This window comes from Elephantulus edwardii, unplaced genomic scaffold (assembly GCF_000299155.1).
Source record: "Elephantulus edwardii isolate Elephantulus edwardi_28Jun2011 unplaced genomic scaffold, EleEdw1.0 scaffold00044, whole genome shotgun sequence".
Lineage (NCBI taxonomy): Eukaryota > Metazoa > Chordata > Mammalia > Macroscelidea > Macroscelididae > Elephantulus > Elephantulus edwardii.
The window spans coordinates 13,658,533-13,675,271 of NW_006399794.1; the positions used below are offsets into that span (position 1 = coordinate 13,658,533).

At 44.3% G+C, this 16,739-nt stretch overlaps 1 protein-coding gene across 3 annotated transcripts in view; it reads right to left on the reverse strand.

Moving 5' to 3' along the window:
- Positions 1-3,463: 3,463 nt before the first annotated feature.
- Positions 3,464-16,739, reverse strand: part of CLPB (ClpB caseinolytic peptidase B homolog (E. coli)) — a 207,362-nt gene continuing 194,086 nt past the window's right edge. For all 3 annotated transcript variants that reach the window (XM_006885550.1, XM_006885549.1, XM_006885548.1), the window contains 7 exons: positions 15,533-15,577; positions 15,064-15,225; positions 5,561-5,717; positions 4,801-4,874; positions 4,557-4,676; positions 4,250-4,354; positions 3,464-3,811 (listed from right to left, as the gene is read on the reverse strand). In XM_006885550.1, the coding sequence (XP_006885612.1) occupies positions 3,563-3,811; positions 4,250-4,354; positions 4,557-4,676; positions 4,801-4,874; positions 5,561-5,717; positions 15,064-15,225; positions 15,533-15,577 (912 nt within the window). In that variant the 3' untranslated portion in view covers positions 3,464-3,562. The remainder of the gene's footprint in view (positions 3,812-4,249; positions 4,355-4,556; positions 4,677-4,800; positions 4,875-5,560; positions 5,718-15,063; positions 15,226-15,532; positions 15,578-16,739) is intronic.

Here is a 16,739-nt window from a genome sequence, read left to right on the forward strand (position 1 = left end):
TTACAGGAAGCAGATGGCCAGGTCTTTATCCTGTAAAATTGTTGAGTGGATTCAAATCACTTCCCTTTTGGTTGGCAGCTAAACACTTAACCATTGTGCCAGTAGAGCTCCTTAGAGTAGATAATAAATTATTAAATATAGAAGGAATAAAAGGAAAATCATCATTAGACAGATGCAACAAAATGCTTACAATAAGCAAGAACCACTGATGGATGCTAAAATCAGTGATTCAAGAAATTTTTAGCGTAGAGGAGTAGTTGAATAATTTTCAAAGGATCTTCCCACAAGATTCTTAGTGTTTTCAAAGGGAAATTTAGTAAACAGTGGAAAAAGCTGGTATATACTAATATAGCAATCGTATATATTATTACAGCCATATGATCCATATTAACATTATCTCCTATCAGTACCAGCAGTCAAGAAATCAAAATATATATTAGACTGGGAAAATCTGCAATTGGGGACCTCTTCATAATATTAGAGCGGGGAAGTCAGCTTAAAGACTAAGGTGAGCCTGATTCAAGCCATGGTCTTTTCAATCAAATGCTATGCATTTGAGGGCTGGACAATGAATAACAATGATGGACGAAGGACTGATGTTTTGAGCTGTGGTGTTGGAGAAGGGTGATGAGTGTTCCATGGACTACCAAAACAAATAGATATGTCTTAGGGAAAGTACAGTCAGAGTGCTTGTTAAAAGGAAAGGATGGTGACACTTTGTCTCACCTACTTTAGGTATGTTGTTAGGAGTGGCTGGCTATTCCTTGCAAAGGGACATCATGGTTGGAAAGATGGAGGTTCAGCAAAAGAGAGGAAGACCCTCAACCAGATTGACTGACACAGTGGCTGCAGCAATGATACCACGTATGTCAGAGACTATGAGGATGGCACAGGACAGGGCGGGGTTCAGATCTGTTGTTCGCAGGGTTGTTATGAGTCACACTTGACTCGAGAGCACTTCATACAACCACCACCACCTATTTGAGGCACTAAGGAAGGTACATCACCTCTATGATACTCTGGCCAAAATGTATGCTTCAATCTAATCATGTGAAATCATGACTCAAACTGATGGTCATAACCAGCCTGGAGTTTTCAAAAGTATCATTCTCAAATTGAAGACTTTCAAAAGTGTCAAGATCATGAAAGGCAACGTAAAATAGAAGAACCGAAAGACATGTAAGCAAGAACCACTGATGGATGCTAAAATCAGTGATTCAAGAAATTTTTAGCATAGAGGAGTTGAATAATTTTCAAAGTATCTTCCCACAAGATGTAGGAAGTCTGATCAACAAAGTGCAATGTGGACAGGGGGAAAAAAACCAACCCAAAAGTGACCTACAAGACTGTGGCCTTTAGACATTCTTTAAAGCTGGACTGAACTCACCCCCAGGGATCATTTTTCAAATAACAGACCTACAGAATGAACAATAGTACCTGTGAGGAATAAACTTCTCAGAATAATCAGCCGTAGGAGATGAAAATAGCAGCACATGCCCAAAACTAGGGCTCAGAAGGGCAAAGAAGAAGGGCTATTGGAAGTAGGGGACCAAGGGAGGATGTGAGAGGAGAGCTTTTATAGAGGCAATGGTGATTAATGTCATGAAATAAACATACATATTGTTGAATGGAAACTAATTTGCTCTGTAAACTTTTACCCAAATCACAACAAATACAATAAAACAAAAATCACTGCAAAACAACCAATATAAAATTATATTCAACTCCCATTAATTAAATCTTGATCCAGTATTTTCAGATACAGAGGCAAGAAGGGACTTCAAATTACATCATTACTGCAATGTTGTTCAAGAGATTGGCCAAATTATTTTCTACTGTTATAATTTTGTAGTGTCATTACTGTGCAGAGGAAATGTATGAATAAAGGGGAAAAAAGGTTCAAGGATCCTGGGCTAACTCTAAAACCAGAAAAAAGACATCTGTGGAAATGCTGTCAAAATTTGAATAAAGTCTGTTACTAGTACTGGATCAGTGTTAATTCCCGGGCTTTGATAATTTTACTATACTGCCCTATTAATGAGATGTTAATGTTAAGGGAAGCTGAATAGAGAGCCTATGGGAATTCTCTATTATTTCTGAAAGTCTCAAACTATTTCAAAAGAAAAGTTTTTTAAAAAGGGGAGACTCATTGCTTAGAGGACACTGAGCTTCTGTTAAGGGTGATGGAAAAATCTGGAAATGGATAGTGGTGATGGAATGAACAGGATAAATATGATTAACATTATTGAATTGCACATGTAAAGAATGTTGGAATGGTAAATATTTTGTAGCATGTGTATCACAGTTAAAAAACAGTGGAAAAGAAAAAGAACTGTAGTCACTGAGGTACAGAGCAGGAGACAGACCCTGGGGGACGGAATGTGACTACTGGAGCAACAGCTGTAGCCCACACACCGACTTGACCACCTCATAACCACCATATTGTTATGACCAACTTCTTATATCAACCAAGGAAAACTGATTCTTGCCATTTTCTGTCTCGTGAAAGAGATCAGTGAATAACTAAAGGAGGATTCCAAAAAGGCTTTGCACTGGGAGGCCAGAGGGTGATCATCAGTAGCCAAAAAAAAGCATGGCTGGTCTGAGGATTGCCCCTTGGGAAAGGTGTCCAGCCCCTCTCTTTAGAGGCTGAAGGGTACAAGAGGAAGAGGTTTAGTCGGACTAACCAAGCTAGGGCAGCAGCACAGTCGGAGCTGGAGCAGACTCCATGGCCACCTGTGTAGAGCCTGGCTGCATGAGTTCTCCCTCTACAGCTTCCCATGTGTCTGTGTTATTAGTCTCCTGAAAGAGGAACCCACTGAGTCGAGCTTGCTTGGTACTGTCAGGTAATGCCACAGCTGAGGATAATGAACTGGTCAGTCTCCCATCATATAGACACTCTGCACTGGCCTAGTTGCAAGGCTGGGGAAACATGGCTGAGACTAAGCCCAGGACATGGGGTGGGGGTGGTGTTAGTAGGTATGACAGGGCAATGGAAGGAGGAAAGAATTCTATAGATGCCTTTGCCTTGAAATTTTAGATCATGGAGAATCTAGACAGCAGAACCATATATGCCTGGGCCTCTACACTCCTTCACCACACCCCACAGAGACAATCGAGGATTGAATTGCATGATGGCCAGCAGAGTGTAGGCAGTTCCCAGCCGGGTCCCTGTCTCCGTCAAGTCAGACCTGTTCTTAGCTGCCATACTCTGAGATTCCTGGGTGCACGATAGGATTCCAGAGTCTAGGGGGTGCGGGGAAGATCACGCTGAAGGACAGAACTGAGGGAGCCGCTCCTCACCTTGAAAGGAGGGTGTAGGCAGCCCCTCTTCTGGAGACTGAGCAAATTAGAAGCCCCAAGCCAAGGGGCCAGAGTAGGTCAAGATTCTTGCCCAAGACTTTGGGGCCAAGGAAGGGTCTCCCAGGGCCTGTGAGGAGGCAAGTAGGCCCAGACTACATAAAGAGGAGGAAGAGGCTTAGGGAAGGTAAGTCAGTTGCCAGGCCACAGCCAAGGGGCATTTATTAGATGTTGAGGGCACATGTAGGCAGGCAGATAGATGCTAGAGTATGTAGCACACCTTCTCGGGGTGTAGTGGTGCCTGGATGTCAAGTTTGCGGGTCTTGCTGTCCTTATCAATGATCTCCAACCGTAACCTGGGTGGACGCTTCTCCTCTTGGGGTGAAGGCAGTTCAGGGCTCTTGAAAAGCTGCTTGTCTGAGTCCTCCACAATAATGCGCAGAGTACAGCCACCTGGCAGCAGGTCCTGTTCATAGGCTGCTGCCAGCTGGTTCACCACACGGCGTTCTACCTGTAGGCGGTGAAGTGGTCATCAGTGGCATGGCATGGACAACATGTGGCCTGGGCAACGAGAGGTCAGGCCTCTATCATTTACTCTTGAATCCTCTGAGATGAGTCAGAAAACTTCTCTTAGCCTAAGTTTTCTGGTCTGCAAAGTGTGACCAGCAACACCTAGCTTGTAGGTTTGTGCTGGAGATGTAATGGTACCTGGTCTGAGGATTCCCCATTCCCACTGGGGGTTCATACTTGGTCACCCTCCAGGGCAAAGGTTATACTTGATCTACTTATGCTTTCGTTTCTAAAGGGGCAGCTTCTTTGGGAGTAAGACAATTCAAGCACTTAAACTAGAGAAGGTCAGGATGGGAGCCCAAGTGATGAGTCAAGGGGCTCTAGTGAGGAAGAAATACGTCACTTTTCTTAGAATGCAGTTCCTCCAGTCATCGCTCACCTCATGTTTGATGGAGCGGGCGCCATAGTGCACGTTGTAGCCATCGACCAGCACGTCTGCCACCTCTCGGTCCCACAGCAGTGTGATGTTGTGCCTTTGCTTGGCCTGAGACAGGTCAGATAAGAGCATGCTCTCACGAGGCCCAGCGCTTTCCATCCCTCCTACTCTGGCCTGAGCCCTGAGCCTAACACCACTGGTTCCAATGTGTGTGCACACACACTTTCGCAGTTGTGCATCCAGGCCAGCGTTTCTGGATTTCCAATAAGCAGATGTCCCATCCCCACCGAGAGGTAGTCCTGAGTCTTACCCTCTTGGCCCAGAAGTTCAGTTCCTTGTTGACTAGTTGAATGAGCTCCGAGTGGCAGAAAGGGAGGAAGTAGACAATCTCATTGATCCGTCCCAAAAACTCATCTCTCCGGAAGTGAGCCTGCAGGGCCAGGGTAGGGGTGGAGTGAGCTCAGTAGGGCAGAGGGAAGGGCATTTCTGTATCTTTAGAATGGCAATGCCTCCTCCCCCTTAGTTTTAGCAGAATGGACAGAGAGACAACTTACTTTCAGGATGGGGCGAATCACATTCTCTTTGAAGTTCTTTGAGATGGTGATCTTGTCACTAATCTGGACATCCCCTGTGAAGACAGAGTTATAGCCTAGGAAGTTTTGAAGCAGTGACTACCTCTTGGTTGTATCCATGAGAAGAGCTTTGCTCTGTCCTTGACTGTGGTCCTGGCCAAGGCCTGGTCCCCTCCCTTAATCAGTGGCAGGCTTGGACCAGGTGCTTTCTGAAGTGTTCCAGTTCTCATGTGATACAAACCTAGGGTTCCTTAGGATGGAGAGTATATGAGGGAAAGGGGCAGAGACGAGAAAGGCTGGGATAAAGACTTGAGTTCTGGCTTGGAAGAAGGGGACTGTCGGGTTCAATCTAAATAGGAAGGTGACAGACATAGTCTCTTTTCTGACACTCTTTTCAGTACTTCCTAAGGGCCTCCTGCTTCCCTGTGAGTTCAATTCCATAAAGTTTTTGATCTGGTATTCCCTCATTGCACTTATGCCTTGCCAGTAACTCTGCATCTATCTCTTCAGTCTCCGAGATCTTTTTCTGTCCCTCACCCTAGGTGGCTCCTGTCTGGAGCTTTCCTGATATCTAACAGATGTGGCACCTTCTTGAGGAAGTGGAAGCACTGTTTCCTTTTGTTTTTTTCTCCCTCCTTCACCTGGTATGATACCTAGTATCTGGTCAATGCCACTTAAAGGACAAAGCTGCCTACCAAGACCCCAGTTGCAATCCTTGCCCCCAGAAGACCATGCAGCATACCAAGGTTCTCGGCGATGCGGTTATGGCTCAGCTCCAGGGCTTCTTGCCTCAGCTGCAGCGCATGCTGTGCGATCTCTTCGCTGGCCACGTTGGAGGTCATGATGAAGATGGCATCTTTGCAGTCAATGGTCTTCCCTTTTCCATCTGTCAGCCGACCCTGGGAAAGAATAGTGACTCCTCAGCCAGAGCCACAAACCTGGGCAGATTTCAGTGTTCTCATGATGTACTTGCGCTAGGAAAGGCCTCTCCAGAACCCCGAGTGCTTCCCTCATCCCTGGCAGAGTTGGTGTTTGCTCCCTGGGTTCTTTGAGGACCACATTCACACCTGGCTGCAATGCACACTGCCTTGGGTTTAACTGCTTCCTTGTTGTGAGTGTCTGTCGGTGAGACTGCACCTGCAGTTTGGCACCTCTCAGGACACCAAATTATCCCTGGGACCGTGAAGTGAGCCTGTTTACCTACTCCTCTATCCATCCATTTATTTTCTTAGAGGTCCACTCTGGTTAGACTCTGTGTTAGGGCACTGAAGATTCACTGAGCGTCAACATTTTTCCAGTCTACAGAAGTACCCCAGAACCTGGCATAGTCACTATCCATGAACTGAACGCCTAAAGTCTTAAATCACCCTGAAAAAGAGGTATAATAAGACCAAGAAGCTGTTGTCCAAATGAAGCAAGGGTTTAAAATGCATGGTTTAAAATCAGGAAAGGTGTGCATCAGGGTTGCATCCCTTCTCCATACCTGTTCTGTATGCTAAGCAAATCAGCTGAAAAGTTGGACTCTATGAAGAAGAATGTAGCATCAGGATCATCAGAATGAGAGGAAGACTCAACAACAACCTGCATTATGCAGGTGATACAATCATTCTTGCTAAAAGTGAGAAAGACTTGAAACATTTGCTGCAGAAAATCAAAGACTACAGCCTTCAATATGGATTGCATCTCAACATCAAGAAGACAAAAATTCTCAACACTGGACAGATAAGCAACATCATGATAAATGGAGAAGTTTGAATCTGTCAATGACTTCATTTTACTTGGATCCACAATCAATATATTTGATACCAGCAGTCAGGAGATTAAGAGGTTTACTGCACTGGGCAAGTCTGCTGTTAGGCACCTCTCAAATTACTGAGGAACAATGAGGTCAGTGTGAAGACTAAGGTGCACATGATTTGGGTCATGGTCTTTTTAATCACTTGCTCTTCAACTTAGAGATATACAATGAATAAGGATTGACAAAAGAAAAATTGCTCTCTTTGAGCTCTGGTCTTGGAGAAGAGTACTGAACAGCTCCAAAGAACCATCAGATATGGCTTGGAAATGCTTGGTAATGGAGGGTCAATGAAAGAGAGGAAGATCCTCAACCAGATGGACTGACGCAGTGTTTGCAGTCATGTATGTCACTGAGTTGATGAGGATGGCACAGGATAGGTCACGGCACAGGATCTGTTGTTCATGGGGTTGCCAGTAACTTGTTCAAGGTTTCACAGCTGAAAAACAGAAAAGCTGAGATTTCAACTGCCTGACTCTAGATTCTATGTTCTCCCCTCTGGAAGATCAGATGGTTAGACCCAGGAGATTGCATTGAAAATGGAGTTGCTTAAGTGCCATGATCAAAGGAAGGTCACGTTGCTAAAGGAATTCAGAGAATGTTATTTTACAGCACTATTATGAGGACCAGATGTGGTCTTAATGGTGAAAGGTACTTAATAAACCAAGCAACACATCTACTCAGAAGTGTTATTACTATTGCACACAATATATACACACTGTTGGATAAAAGGAACAGAAAAAATGGAAACAAGTATAATACCTACAATGTCTAGAGCCATCCTTTGGCCTGAGGGAGAAACTCAAACTACTGTCTTTGACTCTGACTCACAGGGACCTGCCATTGGATTTCTGAGGCTCTTAATCTTTACAGAAGGAGATTGCCCATCATTCTCCCAAGACTCAGTTGATGGATTAAGACTGTTTAACTTTTGATTAGTGGTGTAACACATAATGCATTACATCACCAGAGTTACTTGATGACAGAGGGGTAGAAAAATATCAATTTTCTATGAGGCAACTTGAGAAGACCCAGTGGTACCTAAAGTGTGGGGCTATTAACTGAAACGTCAGAAGTTTGAATCAACCAGCTTCTCTATGGGAGAAGATGAGATGTCTGCTTCCATCAAGATGTATAGCTTTGGAAGTCCTGTCATATGTGTCACTATAAGTCAGAATCAATCTGATGACAATCGGTTTAGTTTTTGGATTAACTAACTTGGGAAGTTTCCCTGGAATCTTCAGCTCTTCGGCATGGCAAGACTTTATTGGACAGATTAGAAAAAAAAATTCCTGATAAAGAATATCATATGTGGCAAAGTAGAGGGTTAGTGAAATCAAAGGAACTTCTCAGTGAGATGAACTGGCGATAACACAATGAACTCAAAACATAGCAATGACCACAAAGATGGTACAAGGTCATGCAGGGTTTAGACGTGTTATACATAAGGCTGTCATGAGGTAGATGGAGTGAACTTGGCAGCATCTAGCAACAAGTGACACAGGAGAATGTATGTATACAGAAGGCAGATGCACCAGGGAAAGAGAAAAGGAGCAAACAGTGCAGAGAAGAGACAGGAACTATAACATATAGCTGTGTGGGCCACTCAGTTCAGGGACATGAAGCCTGGCCTGCTTACCAAACCTCAAGAGTATTACTGTACAATTGTACTTTACAGTCATTTATGACAAAGCAACAATGGGGACTCCTGGAGATAAAATGATGTGGTAACAACAGTGAACATTTATAAGGCACTTTCACTTTCATTTATAGGGGCTCTGTTCAGTGCTTTCCATGAACTAGTTCACTGCCTGCTAGAATATTGCTCCACCCGGGCAGAGGCCTGGTCTTGCTCTTCACCATGTCCTAGAACGTGGCACACAGTACTTAACTGCTGCTGGTCAGGTTCCTCAAGACCTACAACCACCTTTAGAAGGAGGTGTAATTATGATCGCTACAAAGGAACTAAGGCTCAGAGGAGTTAAGTAACTTGTTCAAGTTCTCCAAGTTAGAAAATAGAAGAGCTAAGATCTGAACTGTCTGACTCCAGAAACCATGTCCCTTCCTCTACACCAGGCTAGAGTTCTATCCAGAGGCCCCACGAATATTTTATCTCAATTTTTTTCCCTCTCTCAGAATTTGCCAAAGTCAATTTGCATTTTTTTTTATTCTTCTAACAGGAAGCTTCTCTGAATATGGCTCTGAGGACTGGTCACGGACCTTAGCCTGTTGGTTTTTGCTGAATGCCAAGGATGCCAAATTCTGCCCCAGCTTCAGTCCGGAGTGTCACAAAGCTTCCCCTTCCTCTGTCAGCCTGTGCTTCTCGAGCCAATGAACCAATGTAATGGCAAACCCAGTTTGCCCCTTAGAAGCAACAGGGGAAGGAATGAGCAGTAACTGAGTACCTACTGTGTGCTGAGTACAGTCCAAGGGGCTCTGCAAACAGTTTTCCTTAACATAATCTTTAGCATGAGTCTCTGAGAAAAGTATTAATTTCAAAAGGATCTATTCCAAAGGGGCCTGGTGTTGGCCACACTCCCTAGTTCCTGCCTAGAAGGTGAAAAGAGGAAGGCAAGACTGCAAGTGGATGTATCTGAGCTCTCACTACAGCTTTTCACTCAAACCTCCTACTTATAGGGTATACCCAAACAAAACCCACTGAAGGTAATCCTCGTTTGGGGGGGCCTGTCTGCACACATGTGTGATGTACTTGAGTGTACGCATTTGAAACTCTGTGCTCCATACTTGCTTCGATGGGGCTCACCCCTGAAGACTGAGTTCACAGTCTGCTGTCCTGGCCAGAGCAATAACCCAGCAGCAATTTCATTCTGAGAGATCAAAGCTCTGCTCATAACTGGGCCTGCTGATGGGTCCCAGATGAATGAGGGGAGCAGGTGCAGGGTATGAATGACCCCAAGGGTGACTTTCACAGAGTTCATGTCTCCTTCGTCTCAGTTTCCCTGGCAATAAACCTATGTCCCAAAGAGGGAGCTGTCATTGTCCCTGCCTCATACCTCCTGGGTGAGGTTAGGGATGTGGGAACAGGATGGCGTCCTCTCTGGGGTGGGAAGGGGTCCTCCAGGGACTCCTGCTCTGTGCTGTAGGCTCTGGGCTCAGCTGGGAAATATCCAGCATTAGTCCTGCAAGGTTTCTGGTGAGAGTACTTGGGCTCTGGCTTTTGTAGGCCCAGGCTTGGGTGAACCGAATTGCAGGAATGAGGGCTTTTGCCCTCTAAGTGACTCAAATTTCCTATTAATTTGAGGCATTTTCCCTTTAGGGAGTCTTCCTTCATGCCCTCAGTATAGACAAGTGTCCTCATAACTTCCTGTACTTGCTACTGATCCCTAGTACAGCACTTAACCAATCACCAAAACTGCCTTTATGCATCGTCTCCTCTGTGTCCCTGTCCCTGTGCTTCATACAACACCTCCAGAATAAACACATGAACCACATTCTCGTGACAGGCCTCCTACCCTCTAGAAATTTTTTTTTATTCTTTCCTGATAAGTTTAAGGTCTCTCTTCCTCTCTTCACACCTTCCAGTGGCTTCTGTAACATCTTCTGTGCTGGAGGACTCCTGAATCTCTACTTCCGCTCCAGCCCTTTCCCATAAATACAACAGGAGAATGACCTCATGGACATCTCCACCTGGCTGTCACACAGGTGTCTCATTTTCAACATTTCCAAAACTCAGCTTATCACCTTCCTCCCCAACCTGCTGCTTACCTTCCTGTTGCCCTGCCTCTGCTGATGGCAGCAATAGATGTTCCATAATCCAGGCCAGAAATCTGTCCGCTGGTCATCCTTGGCTCCCCACACCCTACATTCTAGCACTGAGCTCTGCTGTCTAACTTCTAGCTGCTCTTCCTTCTATCCTTGCGCCCTCTGCTTTAGAACAGGCCTCCCCATTTCTAGCTTGAAGTATTCAACAGTCTCTTTGCTGGTTCTCTTTTCTCTTACAGTCCATTCTCTATATCTTTGTCTCAGGATTTTTTTTTAAATGCAAACAATGACTGTGCTTCCTTACTGCTTACAGTCTTTCAGTGGCTCTTAATTATCCACTAGAAAACTTACCTCATCGACCTCACTTCCACCAATCTGTTCCTACTTTCTCTCTTCCATTAGGCAATATTTAACAGATAAAGTTCCCTGAATGCATTAGGCTGTTCCCCTACTGCCAGCCCTTCTCCACTCTGCTCACCTGGCAATGCTTACTCGTCTTTAAAAAATGTACGGAGTTATTGTTGCATTGAAGGGTCTAGCAGTCAGACAAGTGCTTCAGCTCCACCAGCTGCTTTGTGGGAGGAAGATGGACATCTCCTCCTGTGCAATTTACAGCCTCTGAAAACCCACTGGGGCATCAGCTCTGAGTTGGTTCCAACATGAGAGTACATAACAACAACAACAAAACCCAACAACCTTAATTTTGTTTGCTCTGAGAACTGTAGTGAAAACAGCAAGATCCTTATCCTGAAGGAGTGCATAAATATGGCTAAGTAAACTCAGATGCCACCATCCTTCTGTTAGTTTGTTCCACTGTAGTAGTTTGCATTCTGCGATGATGCCAGAAGTTATGCCCTGATTATTTCCAATACTAGCATGGGGAACAAGTTTTATTGGAGCTTCTAGACTAAGGCAGATAAGGAGGAAACTCCTGGTGATCTATTTGCAAAAGTAAGCCAATGAAAATTCTATGAATCACAATGAAATACTGTCTGATTAAGTGCTGGAAGATGAGCTACTCAAGTTAGAAGGCACTCAAATAAACAGTGGTCACAGTAGTAGATTACAGCATGCCAACCATTATGACAAGGTGGCACAGGGCTGGGCAATGTTTCCTTCTGTCTTACACGGGGTCGTCATGAGTCGGAGCCGACTCGGCAGCAACCACCACAATCATCATACTTAGATTTCAGCTTTGGTTAGTGGAACCAGCAAGATAAACATCAGTAGGCTGGCTGGGGCTATAGGAGGGAAGATAGTCTGTGAAATCAGACTAGCAAGATAAAAGAATAGACAGGGCTTACATGGGAGGCTCTAAGCTTCTCCCAGGAGATGCTGGTTCTATTTCAGCTAACTGCTGCCATACCTTTCTGGGCTAGTGGTATATCAGAGACCTCTCTCCAGCAAGGTCAGGGATCTCATAGCTTCTAGGCCCACCCTCAAGGGGGGGGGCTCCTTCTTACCGTGATGATTAATTTTATGTGCCTTCTTTTTTTTTTGTGCATGTACCATCAAATCAGATCTGACAGGTACAGGAGGAAATTGTCCCTCCTTCTCTGGCAGAGCATCTGGTGGATTTGAACCGTGTACCTCTGGGATTGCAGTACAGCTTCTTGCCACTAGGCCACCAGAGCTCCCCTTTTATGTGCCTTCTTATCTAGGTTGTTGTACCTGCTTGTTTGATCAAACACTAGTCAAAACACCTGGAAAGGCATTTTGTTGATGAAATGAACATTTCCAATCAGTCGATGCACTAAGGGAGATTACTCAACATTCATGATGTGGAAGGTTGCAACCCATCACCTAGTTTTTAAGAGGAAAACAGATTTCCCTCATAGAAGCAAGTCCACCTCTAGCTTGTAACATAGAAATCCTGCCTAAATTTTCAGCTTATCACCTGACAGGGGTGCATCCTGTCGCCATACCTTTTCAATCTATATATGGGCTTTATGAGGAGGAATGTAGCATCATGACTGGAGGAAGACTCATCAACAAGCTGTGTTACACAGATGACACAACCTCACTTGTTGAAACTGAGGAGGACCTGAAGCGCTTGCTGCAGAAGATCAAGGACTGTAGTCTTCAATATGGATTGAAGCTTAACATCAACAAGACAAAGCCTGTCACCACTGGGCCATCTGGAAGTACCGTGATGGATGAAGAAGAGATTGAGATTGTTAACAGTTACCGCTTGCTCAGCTCCACAATGAACACTCTTGGCACTTCAGGAAATTAAAAGATGAATTACATTAGGTAAATCTGCTGTCAGAGACTTTTCCAAAGTACTGAGAAGCAATGATGTCAGTCTAGAGACTAAGGTGCACCTGATCCAAGCCTTGGTCTTTGCAATTACTTGCTATGCTTCAGAAAGCAGGACAATGACTAAGCATGACAGAAGAAGAATAGATGCCTTTGAGCTGTGGTGTTGGAGAAGAGTCTTGAACATACATATCATGGACCACGTAGAGAACAAACAGGTCTGTCTTGGAGAGGGCAAAACCAAGTTTCTCCTTGGAAGCTAGGATTTTGAAGCTCTGTCTCATGTACTTTGGGCATGTGGTCAGGAGAGACTGGTCCTTGGAGAATGACATCATGCTTGGAAAGGTGGAGGAACAGCATAGAAGAGGAACACTCTGGATGAGATGGATTGATACAGTAACTAGGGCAAAGGGGTATGTCAGAGTCAGTGAGACTGGGTCAGGACAGGGCTGGCTTCAGAGCTGTATATAGGGATTGCTATGAGTTGCAGGTGACTTGACAATACTTAACAACAACAACAACTTAGAGTTGGCAGCCCCCATCATCACATGAGTCACTTTTCTAAAATCAACTTATCTATCTATAGCTATACACACATTGGTTTTGTTTCTCTGGAGAAGACTAATCCACTTCCTCTGAATGCTTCACTGCAGATGAACCTCTCCCTCTTGATCCTATCTGTAAGATAGTTATTTAAACAATGTTACTAAAAGTGCTGGCCCTACAATTGGACTGCCTGGATTCAAGTCCTAATTTTTCCCTCCCATGTATGTGACTGAGGGCAAATAACTTTGCCTCAGTTTCTACATCCTTTAAATGAAAGCAATAGTTGTGTCCAAGTTGAGTTATTGGGAAGATTAAATGAGGTAATGGATAGAAATTTCTTAGAAGAGTACCTGGTATACAAAGGACAAAAATGTCAGCTATTATGCCCACTTCCACTCTTCCACAGTCTTTAAAATGGATTACTTGTCGACATTAAGAAAACAAAAATCCTCACCTCTGGGTCATCATAATGTTGACCTCTGGGTCAACATTATGATGGAGAAAAGACAAACTGCCAATGAGTTAGTCTTGCTTGGATCCACAATCAATACCCCCGGCACCAGCAGTTAAGAAATAGAAAAAGTGCTACATTGGGAAAATCGGCTGTCAAGGACTTCTAAAAGGAGCAACGATATCAGTTTAAAGACAAGGTGCACCTGATTCAAACCACGGTCTTTTAGATTCCTATGCATCTGAACGTCGGACAATAAACAAGGATGAGAGAATGCTTTTGAGCTGTGGTGTTGGTGAAGAGTACTGAATATCCCACGGACTGCCAAAAGAACAAATACTTGGAGAAAGTACAATCAGGGTGCTCTTTAGAAGCAAGGATTATGAAATTTTGTCCCACATATTTTGGGCATGTTGTTAGGAGAGGTCAATCCTTGGAAAAAGACCTCATGCTCTGTCCTTGACTCCTTTCATTGTTTTGGTAAAGCAAGACTTCTGAAAGGTGAAAGGCATCCTCTTCTATAGTCATATCTGCTCTCTCCCCTAAACAAAGTAAAGAGTGGTACAGAGGGGTAGCAACTAAGAGTATGGACCAGGTAAGTTCAATTCTGACTGTTGCAGGTAGCAGCTCTGTAGCCTCAATCTCTTTGAATCCTAATTTTTTTCCATCTCTAAAAATGAGATGACTCATACTTTGCCTGGTTATTTTAAGGATTAGTAATGTTGTTAGGTATTGTTGAGTGGGTTTTCAGAGGCAGTAAACTGCACAGAAGATTTCCCCATCTTTTTTTTTCATGGAGCAACTGGTGGATTCGAACCATGTACCTTTCGGGGGACAGCACAATTCCTTACCGCTAAGCCACCAGAGCTTCCTAAGGAATAATAATGTCTGCAAAATCTTTAGCACAAAATAGTACATACTATGCACTGAATAAAAGGAATTTCTTTCTCTACATAGAGTTCACCCTCTCTAGGTAGGAGACTATCAAGTTTGTGAAGAGCTGGGGGCTCCTGAGGAAAAAAAAATGGCTCCAAAAACCAGAATATCACTATTAGCAGCAGCAGCAACATCATTAGCTTTTTAGAGGACTGTTTGACGCTCAGGGAGGATCAAGAGCTGGCTGAGCCAAAGAGGTCCATATCTGGTTTGGTCTCCTTGCGACATCAGATCTATGACGCCTGGAGATGGACAGTGATTTGACAAGGCCAAAAAACCTTTTGCAAGAAGGAACAGTTCTGGTCTCTTTTCTCCTTCAATTCTTGGCAGACTTGATCTTTCCAGTGCCCAGTTGAGGTTCTGATACAGAGAAGGTGCTAAGCCACAATTTTGAACAACTGTATGTACATATGTGGGGACAGTAAGTTGAATACAATTATATGGTCCTCAAGGTCCTTGGTTTTTACCGGTCCCATCCTCCCCAGGCCTCCAGTTCTCCCACCCTCTCTTGCCCTAGCTCTGATTTAACTTTTACCTCATCAAATAGCTGTAACATGATGGTAAGCACATCCGGATGGGCCTTGTCTACTTCATCAAAGAGCACCACAGCATTGGGGCACTGCTTCAGCTTCTTGGTCAGCTGGCCACCCTCCTCATGGCCAATATAGCCTGGTGGGGACCCAATAAACTTGGCTACCTGGTGGAAGGAAGAAAAGAAGCTAGGAAGGAGAATAGGTGTCTCACCTGGTGTGACAAGGACTCTGCCACGAGAGGAGGGTGGGCAAATCCTTATTATTCCTTAGAAAAAAACTCTACACAAAACCATCTGTGGTTCTGCACACATGCGCCACTATGCCACCACAGGAAAATCCCACAACTTCTAGAATTATCTGAAGTCTAAAAGCTCAAATGACAAGTCACATCAAAGGATCATGGCAGAGTCATCCTGGTAGGCCCTCCAAACCACACTTTGCTGAGGCATTTCTCAAAGAACTCTCACTCACCTCATGTCGTTCCTGGAACTCAGACATGTCCAGCCTGATGAAGCCCTGCATGGAAATAAGCAAGCACTGACTCTACTTGGAGGTAGGAAGGAAGAGGGAAGGATTAAGGAGGACAAATCTCAAATACTTCACGAGGTTTTCATATTCCAACAACCCAAGATCTTCTAGCTCATTCTCTGACATCTTTTTCCTGGCTCTTTCTTTGTCCATTCACTCCTGACCCCTACACTCCACTCCCATGATTCTTCCATTCTCTACCTTACTAAACCGAAGTGATATCCCTGTCCTTCTAAATCTGGCTCAGAATGCATCTTCTTACAGACAGGTTTCTCTTCCTCCTGTTTCCTGAGGGCATCCTGCATAAGGTAGGCATTGGAGCTACACTGTCCAGGGAGCGCATCCTAGTCTCTGTCCTTGAGGTGCACCCCATCATGTGTGACAGGAAGATGTGGACAAGGGCAATCAAAATCAGCAACAAATGAGTTCCATGATGCCCCATGACTTTGCAAATCTGTGTGGACATGGCTCTTTTAGAATATTTTGAAACAATATAAAAACAGATTAATCTTTTTACTTTTAAAATGTCTTCATTTTATTGGGCTCTGATGGCCTAGTGAGTAAGGACTGGACTGGCAACCCAAAGGCAGGTGGCTTGAATCTACCAAGCTACCCATTCGGAGACTAATGGGCAATCTCCTCTCATGTGATTTATAGCCTCTGAAAACTGGAGGGTTAGCTCTGAACTGAATCATAGCTAACACTTCGCTGTCAATCACACGGGAGGAGACTACCCATCTCTCTCCCTTGGAACCACAGGTGGATTTGAAACATCAGATAAGATATGGACTTTGGGTTGGCAGTTCAACTCTCTATGAATGATGCCACAAGAGCCTCCTAGCTACAGGTATAGGTGCAGGTGCAGGTATAGGTAGGAGTAATTATAAAGCATCAGGGTGATTGAAAAAGAAATGCATGGACAGCTGTATTGAGCTTCCCATGCCTATCTTCTTTCTAGGTGAAATGGGGACAAACTGACAAGTTTACTCTCTTGCCTCCTAGAGTAGCTAAAACAATGGTATTGAGGGGATCTGAGAGATTGGCTTCTGATATTGTCTCTACCAAGTGATCCTGGGCAGGCCACCTGATGGTGTAAGGTCTTAGTATTCTTATCTGAACAATGGGTCTGATGTAGCACACTTCATCACAG